General features: G+C 41.4%; 1 protein-coding gene across 1 annotated transcript; it reads left to right on the forward strand.

The window, feature by feature from the left end:
• Positions 1–18: 18 nt before the first annotated feature.
• ECD (ecdysoneless cell cycle regulator) lies at positions 19–12,426 on the forward strand. Its single transcript, XM_068416646.1, has 13 exons — positions 19–257; positions 392–509; positions 696–783; positions 2,731–2,909; positions 3,668–3,860; positions 4,767–4,895; positions 6,105–6,230; positions 7,138–7,223; positions 8,006–8,112; positions 8,979–9,156; positions 10,527–10,594; positions 10,723–10,943; positions 11,544–12,426. Exons 1-13 carry the CDS (start codon positions 62–64, stop codon positions 11,772–11,774), a joined length of 1,920 nt encoding a protein of 639 aa, XP_068272747.1. The 5' UTR covers positions 19–61; the 3' UTR covers positions 11,775–12,426.
• The last annotated feature ends 7,090 nt before the right edge of the window (positions 12,427–19,516 follow it).

Here is a 19,516-nt window from a genome sequence, read left to right on the forward strand (position 1 = left end):
CACCCCCGGGGAGGCGGAGCGTCAACGCCCGCCTCGGCCCCGCTCGGCCCGGCCCGGCGCCATGGAGGGGATCGGGCGGCCCGCGGTGGCGGAGGACGCCGTGCGCTACCGCCTCTTCGCGGCGGCGGCGGCGAGGGAGGGTGGCGAGGCGCTACTGCGGCGCTGCGCCGAGGCCATCGTGGTGCGCTTCGCTCCGCTCCTGGCCGCCTACATCTGGCAGCGGCAGCCCTTCCGCCTGCGCTACGTGCCGCCGCGGGGTGAGCCCCGGGGGACGCGGGCGTGAGGGGGGAGCCCGGCGGGAAGCGGGGGCTGTGAGGGGGGAGCTCGGGGGGCGTAAGGGGGGAGCCCGGCGGGACGCTGAGCCGCCTCTCCTCTCTCTGTCCCCGGCCAGGCGAGACCCCGGCGCACATCGGCGGCACCACGCTGTTCGGGGATAACGTGGAGGACGAGTGGTTCATCGTTTATCTCGTCCGGGAGATCACCAGGGAGTTCCCGGGGCTGGCGGCCAGGTAACGGCCCTAACCGGCGCCGCGGGTCCCGCTGAGGTGCCCGGTGGAGGGTCAGCGCTTTTCCTGACAGGGTCTGACGGAAGGTCCTGTCTTAATATTAAAAAAAATGCAGGCCTACATTTAGAACATGCGTTATTGTGCTGTGTGAGAGTTTCGCTAGTAAGAAACCGATTTCTCCTTGGCCAGGATCGATGACAACGATGGGGAGTTTCTCTTGATAGAAGCAGCTGATTTTCTCCCAAAGTGGCTGAATCCCGAGAATAGTGACAACAGGGTGAGTAAAACTTGTGTGCCAATTGGCAAGTGGCTCACAATGGCCTCTTACCAGTTGGAGTTTCTCCTGCACCTCTATCTAGCCAAGCAGTCTGACTGCCACTGAAAATCCCGAGTGCTATCATCTGTCCCTGACTAGTGAAGAAGCTTATGGTCCGGGCTCAAGGCTTGTTTTAATTAGCAGCATGTTTTTTCCAGCACAGTCTGTTTTCATTCCGGTTTTAATGAGCTTCTTTATGCTTGTTGTGGATGTTGAATGAGAGACTTAACCACTGGAAACCTCTGATACTCAGTTCTGCTCAGCATGCTACGTAGAGCGTGTCCTGAGAAAGTGCTGTAGGGATATGTGGAAATTGTTACAGATATCAAGTGTTTCTTCTAGAATTGGTTTGTTGATGGGAGGAAGAAAGAGAACATTCTTATACTAATATGTTCTTATACTAATGGCGAAACTATGGAGACTATGGCAAAAATATGGAGACTACAGACCTGCCTGCTAGGCTGTGAGTCTGTGTTGTTCAGCTAGATCTAACTCTTGCACATAAATCATTCTTCAAGAGTTGTTCCATGATGCAGAGCTGACTGAACTTTTTAAAACTTGCTATTCACGGTGGCAAATGTGAAGGCAGTGAAGCTGTTGTGCTATTGATTGATCTGTAAAATCAGTAAGCTTGGCCAGCTTTCCATTTTCTAGGTTACTGGCGTGCAGAGAAGGCTTTGATAACGTGGGAACTATGGAATGTATTTGGCAGTGTAATACAAACATACCATATTGCTCTCCCCAGGAGCACTCTTGGATCCACCTGAGCTTTCTAGCTCTGCTATAGCCACTTGGATTTTTTTCTACCGTATTCTTGAGTGCTCAGGCGTGAGGGTTTGCTGCCCTCAGACTGGGGAATGCTCAAGACTGGAGCGTTGCTGACTGCAAGGAGACAGACTGGGTCTGGCACAGGTGAATTAGTGAGTAGACTCCTTCACCCAGAGTCTGCAACCTGATCACCTTGCTGTGGATGATTGCTAGTAGTTACATCACTGAGTTTCTTGGCAATGGATTTAAATGGAAGGAACTTATTTTTTCATTAGCAAAGATTGGGTTGGAACGAGATGATCTTTAAGGTCCCTTCCAACCCAAACCATTCTATGATTCTATGATTTGTTTAATTTTTTTTTTTCCTACCACAAGACTCTTAAACAGAAAAAGGGCAGAACACAACACAATAATTATTTGCAAACATGTATCTGGACTATCAGTGCTATATTTTCTTTTCATTTAAAGGAATGGAGGTAGTGAGGGAATTGATAATGCTACATTTCTTTCCTGTGAGGGTGGTGAGACCCTGGCCCAGGTTGCCCAGAGAAGCTGTGGCTGCCCCCTCCCTGGCAGTGCTCAAGGCCAGGTTGGATGGGGCTTGGAGCAACCTGGTCTGGTGGAAGGTGTCCCTGCCCATGGCAGGGGGTTGGAACTAGATGATCTTTAAGGTCCCTTCCAACCCAAACGATTCTGTGATTCTATGATTCAGTTCTTTTCTTAGGATCAGGAGCCAACAGAGGTCACATGTAGCCCCTGAAATAATGCTTTTTAGTCCCTGTTCTGTTCTTCAGCAGTTAGGTTATGCTGTCCCATTCTCCTGAAGCAAATCTCTAGTTGAAGAGAAACTTTTGGTATTACTGTTATTAAGGAAACAAGATATTTGACCAAACTCGTTGCAGTTAAAATAGAGGTTTTTATTTACTGGTTGGGTCATGATTTCTGGCGTGTGTATTTACGTTATCTCCCATTTAAAAAAAACCCAACTATTAAAAAAACCCCAGCTGTTTCCTGTATTATTTTTCTATTTGTACTTCAGTATTTTCTATGTTTAAATAAATACATTCATACATGAAATTTTGCATTGCTTAGTGTGTGACTGTCCTTATCCCATCTGATGAGAATGTTACTGTCTGCCAGGTGTTCTTTTACAAAGGAGAACTGCACATCATTCCGCTGTCGGAGACTGAGGAGCAGGAATGTGACGTATCTGCTGCCAGTCCAACGATCTCGCAGGCGTTAACGCTGTTATCCACCCGTCCGGAGGAGTCCCTGGCTGCAGAGCCCATTAGGACAGCAGTGTATAAACGCATCAGTGGGTATGTGGGAGTTTTATTTTGGACTTCCACAACAGTTAAGTGTTGATTCTGGGCTGTCTAAGGTACTTTCTTGTATTCAATCATTTTCCTGTTAGATGTGATAACGTTGCTTCCTTTCACAAACCACCAGCTAGAGGTTTTTCTGTCGCATTCTTCTAAAGAGGGGACCAGTGTCCTGTAGGCTGTAGTGTTACCTGGGGGCTCTGAAGGTGGTTCGCTCCTATGATGCCACACCTGACAACGACAAGAGTTATTCTTCCTTCACATCCTTCTTGTACTGAAAAATCTGAAAGTTTGGTGAGCCTTTAGGAGCCTTTGCGGGGGAAGAAAGAGGATTGTGAACTAAAATGTAGAACCAGCACACTTTTCAGAGCGTCAGCTTGTCGCTGATGTGTTCAGCACAGTACATTTTTTTTTTTTTGCAAGGATCTGGCAGCATGAGCCAGATGAATTCTACTCTCGGTGCGGTGAAGAATGCTGTATAGCTGGACATGTTAGTCGAGTTCACCGTAATTCATTTTAACAATGTGGGGATTAAATTTTTATTAGCCATGTATATTTTTATATGTGTATATATATAAACAGACATTCCAGGTGTTAGATTAGCTGAGTTTTAACTTTAGTTTAGAATAATCTTCTGGCACTTGGCCCACAATATAGATTAATATTAAAGTGAAAATGGGAAGAATAATAATTAAAAAGGAGTAGTTTGGGCTTGCAATACACTTAATACACTATGTTGCTATTGTATGATACAGGTATCCTGAGAAAATTCAGGCCTCGTTTCACCGAGCCCACTGCTATCTCCCAGCAGGCATTGTGGCAGTGCTGAGGCAGCGCCCTTCGTTGGTGGCTGCGGCAGTCCAGGCCTTTTACCTGCGAGATCCAGTAGATCTACGAGCATGTCGCCCCTTTCAAACTTTTCCTCCAGACAAGCGAGTGATGACTGTAGTAAGTAATCCTTCTGATGCAACTTGTCACTTAATTAGGTTCTGTAACTGGTGGAGGTTCTGTGGTCAAGTGATGTAAATATGTGGATTTCATTTTTAAAATAGCATGTTTTCTGTTTTATTTTTTTCTTTTGACACTAGACATGGATTTTCAGTTCATTATGGAATGATGATTCCAGTTCCAGTTAATAGCTTTTCTGCCTTCAGATTGACATGGCTAGACTTTCAGATGGCTAGTCATGAGATAAGTGTTTCTGAAATCAGAGGTTACTGCTAATAGTTTCTCTGCTGAAATGCTTGTGAAGTAAATTGATCTAGTTCTGTGATCGGAGCAGTTTGACAGCACTGCCAGCCAACACAAGGAGTTGTCCCTAACTACCCCTAGCTGTTCATTCCAAGGCTTTTCACCTTCTCAGCTGTGCTTACACAGCTCTGTGAAAGCTATTTTATTAAATCTTTTGTGAGCATTGTCCAAGCAGTGTTGTGTCTGATATGTTTGCATTACAGATTTACACCCCTAGACTCCTGAAAATAAGCTTGGGAGTCAAATTGGAGACTTCTGGACTGATTTTGAAATGTCAGCTTTGGTTTTGTTAATTGAAAAGAGCCCTTACATTTTTCCAAAATGTACCTTGTTGGCATGAATACTGAGGATTTTTTTAAGGTATTTAGACTGAATGACGTTCATATTTATTTATAGATGTCAACTTGGAATATACTTTGTGAGACCTGAAAAGCAATGTATCTTAGGCAAATGTCTAAGATGTATTTTAAATACAATCTCAAGTATTGTCTGTAATATGGGTGCTTTAAAACAAAATTTAGAGGAGCCTGGTGGAAAGTTGATGCCCATACACAACACAGTCCCACTGCATTGAGCGTTTTTCTTTTGCTCTGGCTTTTTCAGGTTACTTTCACAAAGTGTTTATATGCACAACTGGTGCAGCAGAAGTTTCTTCCGGACAGACGCAGTGGATACACGCTGCCCCTCCCATCTCACCCTCAATACAAAGCCTATGAACTGGGCATGAAACTGGTAATTATTTTTTATGCATTTTGTACTTAGTCTGTTTAGTTTGCTTGTTTATAGAAGTCTGAGAAAGGACTCTCTGCTTGTAAGTTGTCTGCTTGTACAGAAAAATGTGAGCAAATTCAGAGTTACCATTTTTCTGGAAATACAGTATCATGGGAGTTTTCTTTTACAGAATAGAGCATTCTTGTACTTCTACCCCTGTAAACTATCCCAGCCAGGATTTACATGTTTGTGTTACCATAGCTGAACTGGTATCAAACCAAATTAATTCTCCCTTAAGCAATTTGGAAAACAGCTTCCATCTCAGGATTGATGAGATCTGTTTGAGCCTCTGTCTGAAGCAGCGCGTCCCATCGTTTTCTAAGTTGCTGTTGTGCGTGGAGAAGTTTCTGTGGACTAAATTTGCATTTCACTTTAGAGCTCTGCCTAAGGGCGCATCAAAACTACAAATGCCATGCCTCAGGCATCAGACCCTGTCCTGCACCCCCAATTTGGCACAAGGCACGTAGAGCTTGTTAGGGTGCATCTTTGCTGCGCAGAGCAATCCAGAACTTAAACTGCCTACAGTTGCGGTACAGTTGCAGCTACTTTGATCATAGGCAACATCTGAGGTGGGGGCGGGGAGAATTTGGCTGTTTGAAGGGCAGAAAGGATGCTGGGCACAGTGTGCCCTGAGACCTTGCTGCAAGGAGAAATGTAGACTCTTTGAGTTTTCTCTACTGAAATTTCCTCTCCTGAAACTTGTGCCTCAGTGCAGCCAGTTTGTATCCACAAAATGTACAGGCTGGGCAAGTTTGCAGTTCAGCATATATTATAAATACAGGTAAAGTCTTCATGCTTATGTGAGGAGTAGCTTGTGCACTATAGACCTGTCTTCTAGGTTTCTTGCCATGGTCTAGTTGACACGGTGGTGTCAGGGCAATGGTTGGACTCGATGATCCCAGAGGGCTCTTCCAACCTGGTTGATTCTGTGATTCTGTGACTTCCCGTGTAGGCAAACTTCACAAAGTCAGAATAATCCATTATTGCTGTAGAAAGACAGTTTCCAACTTCCAAAGCAAAATACTGCTACCTGACATATAATTGGGTTTGGCACCTACTTCTCAAATGGCAGCATCAGGAGCTCGGTGATAGTCAGTTCTTTATGCAGTCGTTTAAAGGTGCACTTAAATTTGTCACATCTTGAAGCTCTCTTGTTGCATCTCTCTACAGGCTCATGGCTTTGAAATTCTGTGCTCCAAGTGCAGTAAAGCATCTCCTGATTCCAAGAGAAGTGTGTTAAGTGGTCCCCTGTGGGAGAGATTCCTCATCAGCCTGAAAGAAAAAAATTATTTCAAGGTGAAGTTGTGTGTGTGTGTCTTTTAAACATTCCAGGAAAAATATGTTTTAGCTCTTGAACTTGTGTAAGTAGTTACAGCAGGGCAAGAAATCTAATGCTTCTGTCTATGGAAAATGAACGAATGTCTTTAAAGGAGGTATGTGCAGTTTGGTCTCCTTTGAAATTAATTAATTTCTTTTTGAAATTGAAAAAGCAGGATTTGGAGATGAATTCATTCATCTGAAGAAAGGGGAAATACCCTTCAATAAGGGAAACCACAGTGTGGTTGTGTGTCAGTATAACTGTTTTCACTGTTTTACTTTTCATTTGTATGCCTCTAGAATTAAATATTCCTAAGGATCTATACTTAACACCCCTGGACCCATTTGAGCCCATGTACATGCGTTTTTTATTTGTGTGTTTTTTGTGGATTTTGGTTGTTGTGTTGGGTTTTTTTTTAAAGATGCCTTTGACTACTTATTTGAAGTTTATATATTGGACATAAATTGACTACTTATTTGAAGGTTATAAAATTGGACAATTCTATCAATGCTTAGGTTAATATAGGAAAAGGGGAATATTCTTACAGTACTGCAACGCCACTTCCGTGGGTAATTCCCAAGCACCGAGAGATTTATTCACAACTCCTGTACAATTGTAACCTGGGCGTGGTAAATCCACCCTGTTGTGGGAACCGTAGTATTGTCTTTGGTTGTTTTTAGCGTACACCGTATGATATTGCAGCATCAGTCTTTAATTCATACCTGACTGTGAAAGCACCTTATGCCCATTCTGTTCCAAATGTATTGCTTGTTTTAATTTTCTCAGCACTACATTTCTGTGTGACAAATAGCCATTGTTATGAAGCCTGACTGTGAAAAGGAAGGAGAATTGTTTAGATTCATATTTGTGACTTGCGTTATATAGGGAGAAATGGAAGGATCTGCCAAGTACTTGGAACGGTTGCATATGGCAGAAGATTACTTCCAGCAGTCTGTTGCCAAGACAGAAAGGTAAGAGCTACTTGAAATTGGTGAGTAATCATACACTGTACCTACAAGTACTTTAACTTACCTTTTTTAATACTTCTTGCAAAAAACCTGAACTCTTTTCTCCGTTGTACACTTAACATAGGTGCTGCGGCTAGGACATATAGGCATTAATTCCTCTAGAATACTCTCTACTAGTAGAAGTTATTGCTTGAGTAACTATTTATCTTGGTTTTGTAAAATGCTAAGCTACTCCAAGTGGGTTAAAAGGTGACTGAAAAGCGTCGTTTGGTTGGTTGGCTATAGAAAGTGTTTAAAAGTTTTCATTGAAAAGCAATCCCAGTGAATAATAAATACGGAGTAATCTGTCTCCTTTACTCAAGACAGGCAGCTGGCTGTAGATGTCTCCAAAAGATCAAATCCAAAAAATAAATCATTACAAAAATATCTGAGGGTTTGCCAGCTCATAATATCTTGACTGCTAGTTGCTTGAATTTCCAGTCTGTGCTGTTTGGGATCTGGCAATCCTAATGTTTACCAAGACTAAATAAATACAAAGAACAAAGGAAACATGAGAAATAGGCTTTGGAGCCGTCAACAAGGAATTGTAGTAATTGACTGTGTCTTGTTTTGGCTAATACTATCTGTGTAGTATTCTGGTACTTCCCTCAAATTCACTTATCTTTTTGGTGTATTTGCACAGAAGGAATAATGAGGAATTTGAGTGCACGTAGAGTGTGTGCCGCCATTGGCATTGTAATGCTAGTAAAAATCCATTTAAGTAAAGTGAGTTTTTTTTCTTCTAGCTTTGTTGAAGTGAGCCCAGGTGATGAAATCTTGACATTGCTACAGACAACAACTATTGATTTGAAGGAATTGGAGAGAGAAGCAGCTTGTCTTCCTCCAGAGGATGGTGAGCAGGATGGGGGGGGTGGATTCTTCCTATCACAAATGATTATTTGTTGGGGGGAGTGGGGGAATGTTCATAGCACTGTACCAGTCTCTGTATCTCCTTGGTTTGTCTCCTGTCCTGTGAGTGCTAGAGGTGTTATTCATGGGCTGTCATTTAAGATTGAGGCAACCGGTTCATTTGTATAAGTCACAAAGCTTGGGGCTGTGAATTGGCAGGATACGCAATCCAGTTTCTGGTTTGATACTGCTAGATCAGGAACACCATGCACACTTACACCAGATCAAGTACTTTGTCTCAACTGTCTACCAGACATGTATTTAAACATTTTATAATAATATAATAATTTATAATACTGACAGTACAAAGTTAATTACCATCTGGTCTATTCTGATGGCCAATATAAGACCAGCGTAACTGTTACACAATAGGGTTTTTGTCACTCATTTGACAGAAATGTAGTTGTTGCCAGTGTGCAGTGCAGGTCACGTCTGTATTTCTGAATGATGCAGTAGCTCACAAATCCAACATTGAGTGTTAATGTTCATAGTTGAAGGTTGGATTGGCTCTCCCTTTATAGCGTAAGCATCTTCTTCCTTCATTTAGTGGCAGAAGGATTATCTGTGACTAGAACAGTATCTGCTAGTTTGAAGCTGCACATAAAGCAGAGTTTTAAAATAGTAAAACGAAATCTGAACTCTCTTCTCAGCCTCTCACTGCTTTCTACCCTGTGTTACCCGGTATCAGCATGAAAACTTAATAGTACAAAAGTAAGCTACAAATTCTAGCAGTACTCTGAATCATCTGGATTGGGACTTGGGGGCTTCCAGGCTTGTGCAGAATAACAAGTATGACCTGTATTCTTTCAGATGACAGTTGGCTGGACATTACACCAGATGATCTAGATCAGATGCTGAAGGAGGCAAGAAATGAGTCCCTTCCTTCCTCAAATGAGGAAGAGCAGAAATATGACTTGGAAGCAGTTGCTGAAACTATGAACGCTTTTGTATCCAAAGTCTCAACACATGAAGGAGCAGAAATGCCATGGTAGTAGTGTTTTTAACTTCTGTGTCTGGTGTGGAATGTGTTTTCATTCTGCTGCAGCCCTTTCATTGATTGTGTAATGCAGAGAATTAAAATTGGAAAGCGTTGTGCTTAGCAGAGGCCTGAAACAAACCCATGTTAGTAGTGAATGTCTAGTTGCTTTTAAACCAGCTTAGTGACCACTGGTGCAGATAAAAATGCTGGAAGTTGCACTATTTCCCAGCACTCTTACTTAGTTTGTTTGCATGGTTTTTAAAATATTTTCAACCCTTTTAAGTTGAAGGCTTACAGTTGTTCGTTACGATAGTTCTCAGCACTGTTATTAAAATTTACATCTCAAATTCATTTGTGCTAAAATTTTTCTGCCATGGAGGACTAACTATTCAGACTGCTAAGATGCTTCTGATGAGGCTGTGCAGAAATAAAAAGGAAACTTAAGCTGAGAGAATCTGTGAATTAAGACTGTTGATTGTTGTGGTACAGCTGTATTTAGATTTCCTGTAGATCAGTATTTTGAATCTACTGGGCCTGTTTTTGCACTGCTGAAGCATATACTATACGCCTAGAAGCAGGAGAAAAGAATCACTGTGTGTCCTTCTCATTGTTCCCAACAGTGGAAGAAAAGGGCTAACTGAACATACTTAACTACTTAGGCAACAGCAGAGTGCCACTAGATTAATTGTAGAAGTTAAGAAAGTGTGTGTGAGTGTTGTGTGGACAGGTCTTTAATTCTGAAAAACAAAGAGCTGGGTAGTAGCATATTGTCCAGGTCCTTTTTAATAGCTTTAATATTGAGAAAATAATGCTGTGTAAGCTGTATCAAGCGTATAAGGATCTACTCAATTTATTCTCTTAACTGTTTCATCCTTTTTAATTAGTGTTAGTGTCCATGTCTTGAGTTATAATGTAGGTTTTTTCAGTTACTTAAAAAACAAATGACAAAACAAAAAAAAGCAAACGACTGAGCTGTACAAGAGACCAGAATGAAACCTTTAGTGTTCTTTCTAGGCGGGAGACCTCAAAGATTCTCATCTCTTTAAATCTTTTTCTAAGGTATAACACCACCACTTTGTTCCAGAAGGATTCAGGCATGCTTATTTTGGTTGCCTTCAGTGCAATTTTTGTTTGACCACGACAAACAATTAAAGTTGCTGGTTTTATTTTCTCTTTCATGCCAGGAATTCCTCCACTTGCTATTTCATTTCTAATTCATACAGGCCTCAGACTTCTAAGCACTTCCAAGACCATCAGTTCAAATGTCTCAACTTTAATCTAGGCTTGAGAGAAATCAGTTATGCCATATGGCTTATGCCTGTGTCAGGCTTATGCAAGCATAAAAGCTTTATTTATTTAAAAATATTTTTATATTTCAGGTCGTCTGATGAATCCCCTGTTACCTTCGATGTAGATTCTTTTACAAAAGCATTAGACAGAATTCTAGGTGAGATTGCTGCTTTGTTTCTTTTATCATAATATCTCATGGTGGTTTGGCTTCCCTGGGTTTTCTGATCACCCATGGGCACTGCGCTGATATGTTTGCTGTCTGTACTGACACAAAATAATACATAGGGGCAGACTCAGAAGAGCTGGATTCTGATGATCTGGATGAAGAGCAGGAGTTTGACTCCTCAGATGAGGATGATGAAGACTTAGACGCTGAAAATCAAAGGCAAGACCAGAAGGTATCACCTAATGAGCTTATAGGCAGTCTCAAGTCATATATGGATGAGATGGACCGTGAACTGGCACATACCAATGTTGGTAAAAGTTTCACCACCCAAAAGAAAGGGGTAAGTACGCCTTGAGTCCTAGTTTGTAGCATAATCGTTTTGAGAGCTTTAGTAGGAAAGAAGAAATATGCTAAAATCAGCCATTCTGAGCAACATGATCAAAAACTTCTGTCTTCTGATCATGTGTTAACTAATTATTAAAAAAAAAATAATCCCACGTGCAAGCAAAATATGCTGCAGTTGCACCATGGTATTTTTTTAAAAAAAAAAAACACCGCCACAAACAAAAAACCAACTTGCACATCGTTTCCAAGACTTGTCTTCATTTCCCTGTTTTACACTGGGTTAGTAGTAAGGCAAGCAGCTGCAGCTTGAGTTCCTGTAGCAGATGACTCCCATAGGAAACTGAGCCAGGACTCAGTAACCCTCTCTATCCTTCTCTTGGAACTTATTCTGTGTAACGGAAAGTGATGATTTTTAACTGGCATGAGCATTTAATGACTAAATTCCTGTCTGTTAAGGCAGTGTGGAATGTACTGAACTTTGTTGGCTGTAGAATTGTTTCCTTGTTTCTTTTCGCTTGTGGTTTGTCTTTTTTTTTTTTTTTTTTCCAAGTTGTTTATATAATTTGATAAAACTTTCTCTTTATACTTACTATAGGCAAGTTCTGTTAATGCAACTACGTCACAAAATGCTGACCCTGATTCTGGAGCTGAAGATACCGAGTTGACACCAGTTGATGTGGATATGAACCTAGTAGCTAACCTGCTTGAATCCTATAGTGCTCAGTCTGGACTGGCAGGACCCACCTCTAACATTTTACAGAGCATGGGGGTGTATTTACCTGAAAATGCAGATCGTATTGGCTCTGATAAGGGAGCAACAGAATAATAGACTGCCTTAATTCAGAAGACGTGGCTGATTGAGAAATGAAGCACAGAAAGACTAGCAGTATTTGGAAGAGAACAAAGGTTTGCATTTAAAGCATTTTATGCATTAGTTAAGTGTGACTTTAAAAGATGCAAAGTGAATTTACCTGCAAAAGCTGTCTGTTTGGATACTATCTTGGATAGAAATCAGATTTTTCCAGAGCTAACATGTTTTCAGAAAACTGAAAAGTGATATTGTGACTTGAATGAAACTTTTGTTATAAAAACTCTCTTCAATTTTTCAAATCAACAATCCGACTTGCTGTATCTCTAAAATGTCCTATTAGTCCTTTTACCCGTTTCTAGGTGGTTTCAATATCTGGAAAGCAGTTCATGTTCTGAAAATGTTCCTGCCTTCAGGGGGAGATGGAGGAATACCATATTATATGAACAGTGTTCTCTTGTGGATTGGGGAACGCTGGTTGAGTGTTCAGCAGGTGCTTAATTGCTTTTCCAAAAGTACAATGCTTCATTGTAAGAACTTCTGATAATTACTGTACAAATCTGTTCTTTATTAACCAGAAGGATTTGAAGAATAATTGGATTGAATATGTAAATACTCAATTTATAAGTATTGAATTTATTTAAATAAAAGCAGAAACACAACTTCATAACTGGAGATGGGTTTTTTTTCTTTGAAGGTATGCATAACTTCCTCAGTGCAGTATCGGAAGTTCTTGGAGTTAAAGCATTTTCATAATTGGGCATTTTTTGAGTGCTGTTATTGTTGAGTGTTGGTATCGTGCCAGCAGTAGCTGTATATATGAGCCCAGTCTGAACAGTTTTATTTTTCAGTGAAAATGTAGCTAGAAGGCGTTCAGCATGTTGCTTTCACATGGAATGAAAAATCTATTCTAGGTATGAAGACTTAGTTTTAACAAGATAAATTTGAAATAAAATGTGTAGAAATTCTTGATTTACATACAGACAGCAAGAATGCAGTCCTGCCACATCTGAATTGGTTTCTACGAGTATTTATCTTCCACACAACAATTAGTCAAGTGTCTTAAGTGTTAGAAGAGAAGCTCATTGGCTGAGTTTTGGGGTTTTGTTTGGTTTTCTTTTTAAACATATTCAGAAAAATAGTATTCAATGATACAAAAGCCTGATTGATCCTGAAGGCATACTAATTGCTTTTAAAGGACTGAATTATTATTATAATTATTGATGTTGTTATTATTAGTTTTAAGGTTTGGAGTCCATTTAGTTGAAGTCTTTGTTTTAATTTTTTTGCATGTTAAGTGTTGGCATTATTTTAACTGACAAAGTAGAATGTAGCAAAAGTTGTTTCCACGTGGATGATGAGTTTCAGTATCTGACTGCCATGCCAACTGAATTTGAGTAGCACACAGAAAATTCTTTGGAAGTCACACATTGGGATAGTTTTATTGAAATTCATGAGACCTTGACAATGTAGAATGAATGCTTGCTGACTTCCCTACTCATGGGTTTCTTTTTTTCGAAAGTTTTGTTTGCTTTTGCAAATGACAAATATCTGGTAAAATGCTCCAGTACAATACCATAAATATTGGAGATTCTGTATGGGAATGCATGGAATGAATGTGGTTGAAGGGTATGATGCCCATGCTTCCTCCATTGATGTTGTGTAAGTCACCTTGTGAACAGTTTAGGGAGAGTACTGGCAAGTTGGACAGGGATTAGAGATGGACAAGAAGAATTAGGAAGTATAAAGATGACACTAAAGTTCAAGGAGTTTGGACTGCAGAGAGGTGAGATAGAATGAGATTGAGTTAGACAAATCTACACCGGAAAAATTGGGGTAACAGGAGTTCTTGAATCTAGCAGACAAGGATAAACCAGCAGGTAGTGGTGGAAAACAGACATACTTGAACCTTAAAAAGGGTTTATGTTTTAACAGGGAAAGTAGTTAACACTGAAGCTACATAAAATTCTCCACTGAGTAGTTAGATCAAGTTTAGATACTTTAAAAAGTTATTCAGTTTCAAGAACATAATCACATTTAAACTCTCTTGTGGCCTGTACTATACAAAACGTCAAAACAGATCAAAGAACTCTTCTAATGTAGTATGTGAAGGAGACTTCTAATGTTCAGAACAAAGCTGCTCTTTTGGAAGCACTTCAGCTGATCTTGCTTCTTGGATAATCTTACTTTTCCATCAATTGGACTGTTTTTTCTGTGGGGCTGCACTTATTCCAACTATTTACATTTGTTTAGCAGCTTCACAGTGGAGACCTTCAAGACTCTGGAATTGCTCACAAGAGAATTTGCCGTCGAAGAATAAGCCTTTCCCATGCTGCCTCTTCCACTGCTTTGAAGTAACATATGAGGTGTTTCTGCTTTTAATTTTGAAAGAGGGTATTTTTAGTGAAGGAAGCCTGATGGAATTAATTAGGGAAGACAAGTGCAGTGTGGTTCCCTTTCAATGGATTGCTATCAAAGTTTCCATTATATTCTAAATTGGTTTAACTAGAACTGCGTTCCAACACAATTTATTCACTTTGCTCACTTGAGCATCTGCCTTTCATACAGCCTTGTTCATCCTAGAACTTCAGACCCGTCCCAGAAATGTAGTTTTCTTGTTTGTGGCTTGACCCCTGAGGCCCCAGTTCTGAATGGTGTAGTTGTTGACTGGTGTGTTTCAAGCAAGAAAACAAACAATGTCTCTTTCATCTTCCAGATATGAGATTGAAACTAATCCCAGGGGACAGCAGAGACCTTTAGCTTGTTAAAACTCTTCTGAACACCTGGGCAGTTTGGCTGTTGCCACTCCTTCCACCAATAAGCTTTATGGAATAGTGAGGAGCCTGAGAAAGAGGGCCTTTATTTTCTCTGTGTTAGTGGAGGGTGTGCAGTTCACCTCGGAAGCCAGCAGCCCACAGGCTAGCAATGTTTCTGGCGTGAGTCTAACTCCTTTCTGGTCAGTGGGGAGGAGGTGTTACTTGGGAGGAATGTTACTTAACTACAGGTAGCAGTTCTCAGGTGCAGTTTGGTGTCAGTGGTACTACCTGCTATTTGAAATCCCTGTGCTTACATTGATCTCCTACAAATAAGCTGTTTTCAGCATCCTTGCCATGTGAAGTGGATGTCAGCCTCCTCTGTTGCCATGAAAGATCACCTCCCTGCACGACACTTGCCTCCTGCCTTTCTAACGCTGCAGTATAGGAGCAACAGTTATCTCCAGGACATGTGTTAGTTCCAGGGGTGGAAAAGCATTTTTTATGAATGTTTGCGCAGCTCCTGCTGTAGCTGCTTGCCTAACTCATATGAGAAACTGGATTTTGTTTTTAATAGCAGTGGGAGTCAGGGCAGGCCCTTTGTACCACCTTGGGATCCCTTGGGATGCTGCATAAGCTGCAGCCACAGCTGCCCTCCCTCTTGCCATTTGCGTCTTTGGAATGGAACACAAGAGCATCTGTTCTGGCAGGTTTAAGATGGAAATTTATTTCTTTTTCCAACTTTGTTTATTCCCCTAAGAAAATAGCACCATGGAGGGTGGTTGGGGTTCTCAACAGAATGCAGAGCTATTGAAAAAAGTGAATTGCTCAAGAATATGAAGTCAGGGGTGTGAAGCCTAAGACATCACCTTTGTTGGTGTGCATCAAGCGTGTTCCTCAGCCCCACCAGCTGAGGCACTTCCTGAGGACAGAGAAGGGATCCTATTATAAATTCCAGGTGCCAGTAGTGGGTAATTATTTCAACAGCAAAACTGTGCTTTGAGGGCAAATAACCAAGATTGCTGTTGTGGTCATGGTTCAGTTCATCTTGTGTTTGAATTGTTACAGTAGCAACCTGTCCTGTCGAAACAGGCTCGAAACAACAGGAGATGTAGGAATATGTGCTGGCTGTGCTGCCAGGCTCAGAAACTGTCTTGTGGAGTTCAGTGTCATGGAAAAGGGTGTCGTGAATGACTTACAGGTTTCTGGTTTGAAACTGTAGCTAAGAAGTGAAGTAATTAATGGAGGCGGAAGAATATCCCATTGTGTGTTACTCCTGTGTAAAGTGTGGATTGCTGTTTGGAAGAGAGCCTATACTTGAGCAGGTCAACACTCCCAGATGGATATTCACAATTTTGCAAGCTGACAAGGATGGGAAGTGAAGAGCCAATGTGAAGGTAAAGCTCAGTTTATTCAGACAAAAAAATACGTGGGTAGCTTGACCTCTGTTGCAGGTAGGACGCAGAAAATGAGATATTTCCAGTAAAGGCTTTATAATTTGATGGGAAAAAGGACTAATGATACCTAATGACTGCAGTGACATTAATCTAAAGTAGTTCAGACCAAACCTGTTTGTTTTTTTTTTTAATTGGTGAGGGTTATTGACCTTACCTGCAGTTATAAGGCCATACAGTTACAGTGTTGGAATATAATCTAATTTAATCTAGGCATCTTCCATGCTGCATACTAACAGCAGCCATATTTAACAATCGTATTTCCTCAGATCATCACTGTGTACCCCTTGTGACTGCACACACATTTTCTTCCACTAACAAAAACTTCCCAGGTTTTTGTTGTTCAGACAGATCACAGTTACTGAATTTTGTGCAGTATCTATTTGCTTTTGCTGTGTTCCTGTTATACAAATCAGCAATGTTTCCTAAGTAAAGCTGCATAGCTGCTCTTGTCCTAGTCCAACACACGTTTATTTAGCACCCTGACTGCAGTGTCCACCTTACCATTTATGAATTTTCAGCTTCCCATTCCTTAGAAGATCTTGTTGAGATTCTTAGACTTTTATTAATAAGTGATGTGTGAATTTGCTTCTGTCCCTATCCCAAACCTCATCTTTCTTCCTCTTCTGCTTCTACTAATATACTAGTGAATCTTATGGGTCCCTTTGTATTTTGTTTAGATGTGAAGTTTTGCGGAGAACACTACATAAAAAGATGCCATGTACAGTTGAGCGTAAGGACCAGTGGAGAAGGACGTTGTATCAGCATTTTCTGTTCCTGTGCCATACTGCTTTCCCTGTGAGGGAGCTGGGGAGGCTTTGTGTTTCTGCTCCTGTGGTCTTCTCATGTTTGTGACGGCTGATACCAACTCCAGTTTCTCCATATAACGACGATTCTGGACATCACTGTGTGAGTGCATCTGATTCTCTACAAAATACCACTGATGGGCCTGAAAGAAAATGCAAGTCACACCATTTCCAGACTGGCAACCTGGCCTCTTTTTTTTCACAGCAGTAGGTTTGGTGGTGCTCAGTCATTCCCAGGTGTATGCATAGTTGCATGAATGACATCTGGCAATGTTTTTTCCCTTACGCAGCTGCTTGTCATCTGTTGAAAAGTGAAGAAGTTTTCAATGGGAGCTGAAGGCTGGGGCTGCTGAATCCATTTCAGACTGAAGCACAGGAATTGTATTTGTGTAATTACAAGTTGTTCTGACAACCTGTCCCTTGCAGCTGCCAGAGTTGAACTGCTCATGGTTACTTGAAAAATGATGGCCTGAAAAATTACTTTTAACATGGTCACGTTGTCAGGGCATTCCATTAAGTGCTCATGTCCTCTCAGGCTAAACATCAGATTCAGCATGTGTCCACCATGTCTCAGAGCACGTTTTAAGGTGAAGTAATTTCCTGATGCAAGAGCTTCCTCCTTGACCTGTAATGCTGAAGTCAGGCTTTGCCATTCATGATGGATGAGTACCCATCTGTGTAGGAAAATGTGACCTTTCCATGCAGCAGCAGAGCAGCCCAAGGTGATGGGAGAGCAAGTGGTAAGTGAATTTTCAATGCGCCCCATTCCAGGTAAGATTTTTCTGAGCTCCCTCAGTCAGAGAGACAAGTTGTGGCATGCTGTTTGGTTACTTTAATCCTCTGCTGGCACGTGTTGGAGATGATAAACATAACTTTTATGCTCTGCTGGTTTTGGTAGGTAGGTGGAATGCTGCTCTGAACCTGCCTGCATTGCTCTCCAAAAGGCTATTTCAAATTAATCAGATGAATGTTATTATTTTATAGCTGCCCATGTATCCTGCTGACTGGTAACACTTGTAAACAACTGGGCTGTAATGCCACAGGCTGACTGCTTTCCAGTGGTAGGTCTTGCTGTAAGTCCCAAGCCCTTGCAGTCTCTGAAAGCAGTGGAGTCTCAGTGATTTATACAAGCCAAGTGTCCCCAAAGAGGATTCATTTAACAGATGTGTTTTTGAGAGAAATATGTTGCTATGTCCCTTTTGCCTGCTTGATATCTTACGTGGGAAAGCCCTGCTGTGTTTTGTTGAAGAAGCATCTGTCAGGAATTGCCTGTTTCTTTTTCCAGGTCACCTGCCTTTATGGAGCATGTTCTGTCTTGACTGCAGTGAGTGTTATTCAGGCATCAGCCAGATTTCTGAGGCAAATGCAAGTGAAAATAATGTCTCTTTCATCTTGTTTCTCTGTCCTGTTCATAGCTTAACATGAGGACAGAGGCCAACGTTATTGTTTCATACCTAAGTCAGAAGGGTATGGATTAAGGATTTTATGAAACAGTTTAAAATGTAAGGCTCTTCAAAAGATGTGATGAGAATATTGCCTTGTAGTTGTTCTTGCTCTACCAAAAAAAAAGTATTTGAGTAGATTGAAAGTACTTTTTTTTCTTACTGATAATTAAAAGGAACATGCAGACGTTTAAAACTGTTTGAAAAGCAGAGCCACAGAAGCAAACAAATGAGAAAATGGCTTTGCTTTCCTCTTTCTTCTTGCAGTAAACAGGCAGTAACTGATGACATCTGAAAAAGCCTGGTATAGTCAGAGTATTGGACAGGCTGCAACTCTTCAGAGGTGTCCTGAAGCCTGTGGATATCTAGCAGCTTCAGCCTGGGCAGTGTCTGGCCCACTAGCATTGAGCAAGGGGGCAGCAGTAATGATCACACCTCCTGTGACCAGCCTGCCTTCTGCTGTGGTGCCCACATCACCCCAGAGGGACACCCTACCAACACAGGTCTGTAGCAGCAATGTAGAAGGGGCAGTTCAGAAGGAGTTGGTGTCAGTCAGTAGTTGCTCTCTTTCAGTTAGAGCTCTCTGATAGACTGCATATTGACATTAAAAAACATAATTTGATAAGCAGAGCAACCCAGTGTTTCCCAAACACAGGTGAATTTTCTCTGATGTTGAATCTGATCACACTGCAGCTGGTTTGACAAAGACACACACTGCAAGTGTGTACTGTAAAAGTACAAAACCAAAGCACACAAAGCTCAGATTACTGCAGAAGTCATGCAGCCGTTCCTTCTTTCACTCACAGGCACTACTTTTTGCTGCTTTTACTTCTTAGTCCTTTTTTTGCCACTGGGGGAACAGATCATGTGTGGATATTGAAAAGTACTAAGTACATCAAGCTGGATGTTGTACATTGGAAACAAGCTCAGGGCACATAAATGAAATACAGAAGGGTGAGTTGGGAAGGCGTTGAGGAGAGGTAGGAAAGAGGAAGAGAAGCAGGAATATCTTGCTGGCAGGTATCTAACTCTTCAATATCTTCTACTGCAGAGAAGGGGAAGAAAGGAGTGAGGCTGAAAATGAAAATGGCAGATTCAAGAGATGAGAGAGGAAGAGGTAAATGCTGGGGAATTAAAATGGTGTGATGAGAGAGAAATCAAGAGGAACTACTACAAAGAGAGGACGTGAGACATGTTTCAAAGGAAACTGGATGCAGGAGTGTTGCAGTTAAGTTCAGTGGTGTGTGGGCTCCTGTGGTGTGTCTGGCTGGGCTGGAAGGGAGGAAGCAACGCCCTTGGCTGTAC

The sequence above is a fragment of the Nyctibius grandis genome, chromosome 20 (genome assembly GCF_013368605.1).
Source record: "Nyctibius grandis isolate bNycGra1 chromosome 20, bNycGra1.pri, whole genome shotgun sequence".
NCBI classification, from domain to species: domain Eukaryota; kingdom Metazoa; phylum Chordata; class Aves; order Nyctibiiformes; family Nyctibiidae; genus Nyctibius; species Nyctibius grandis.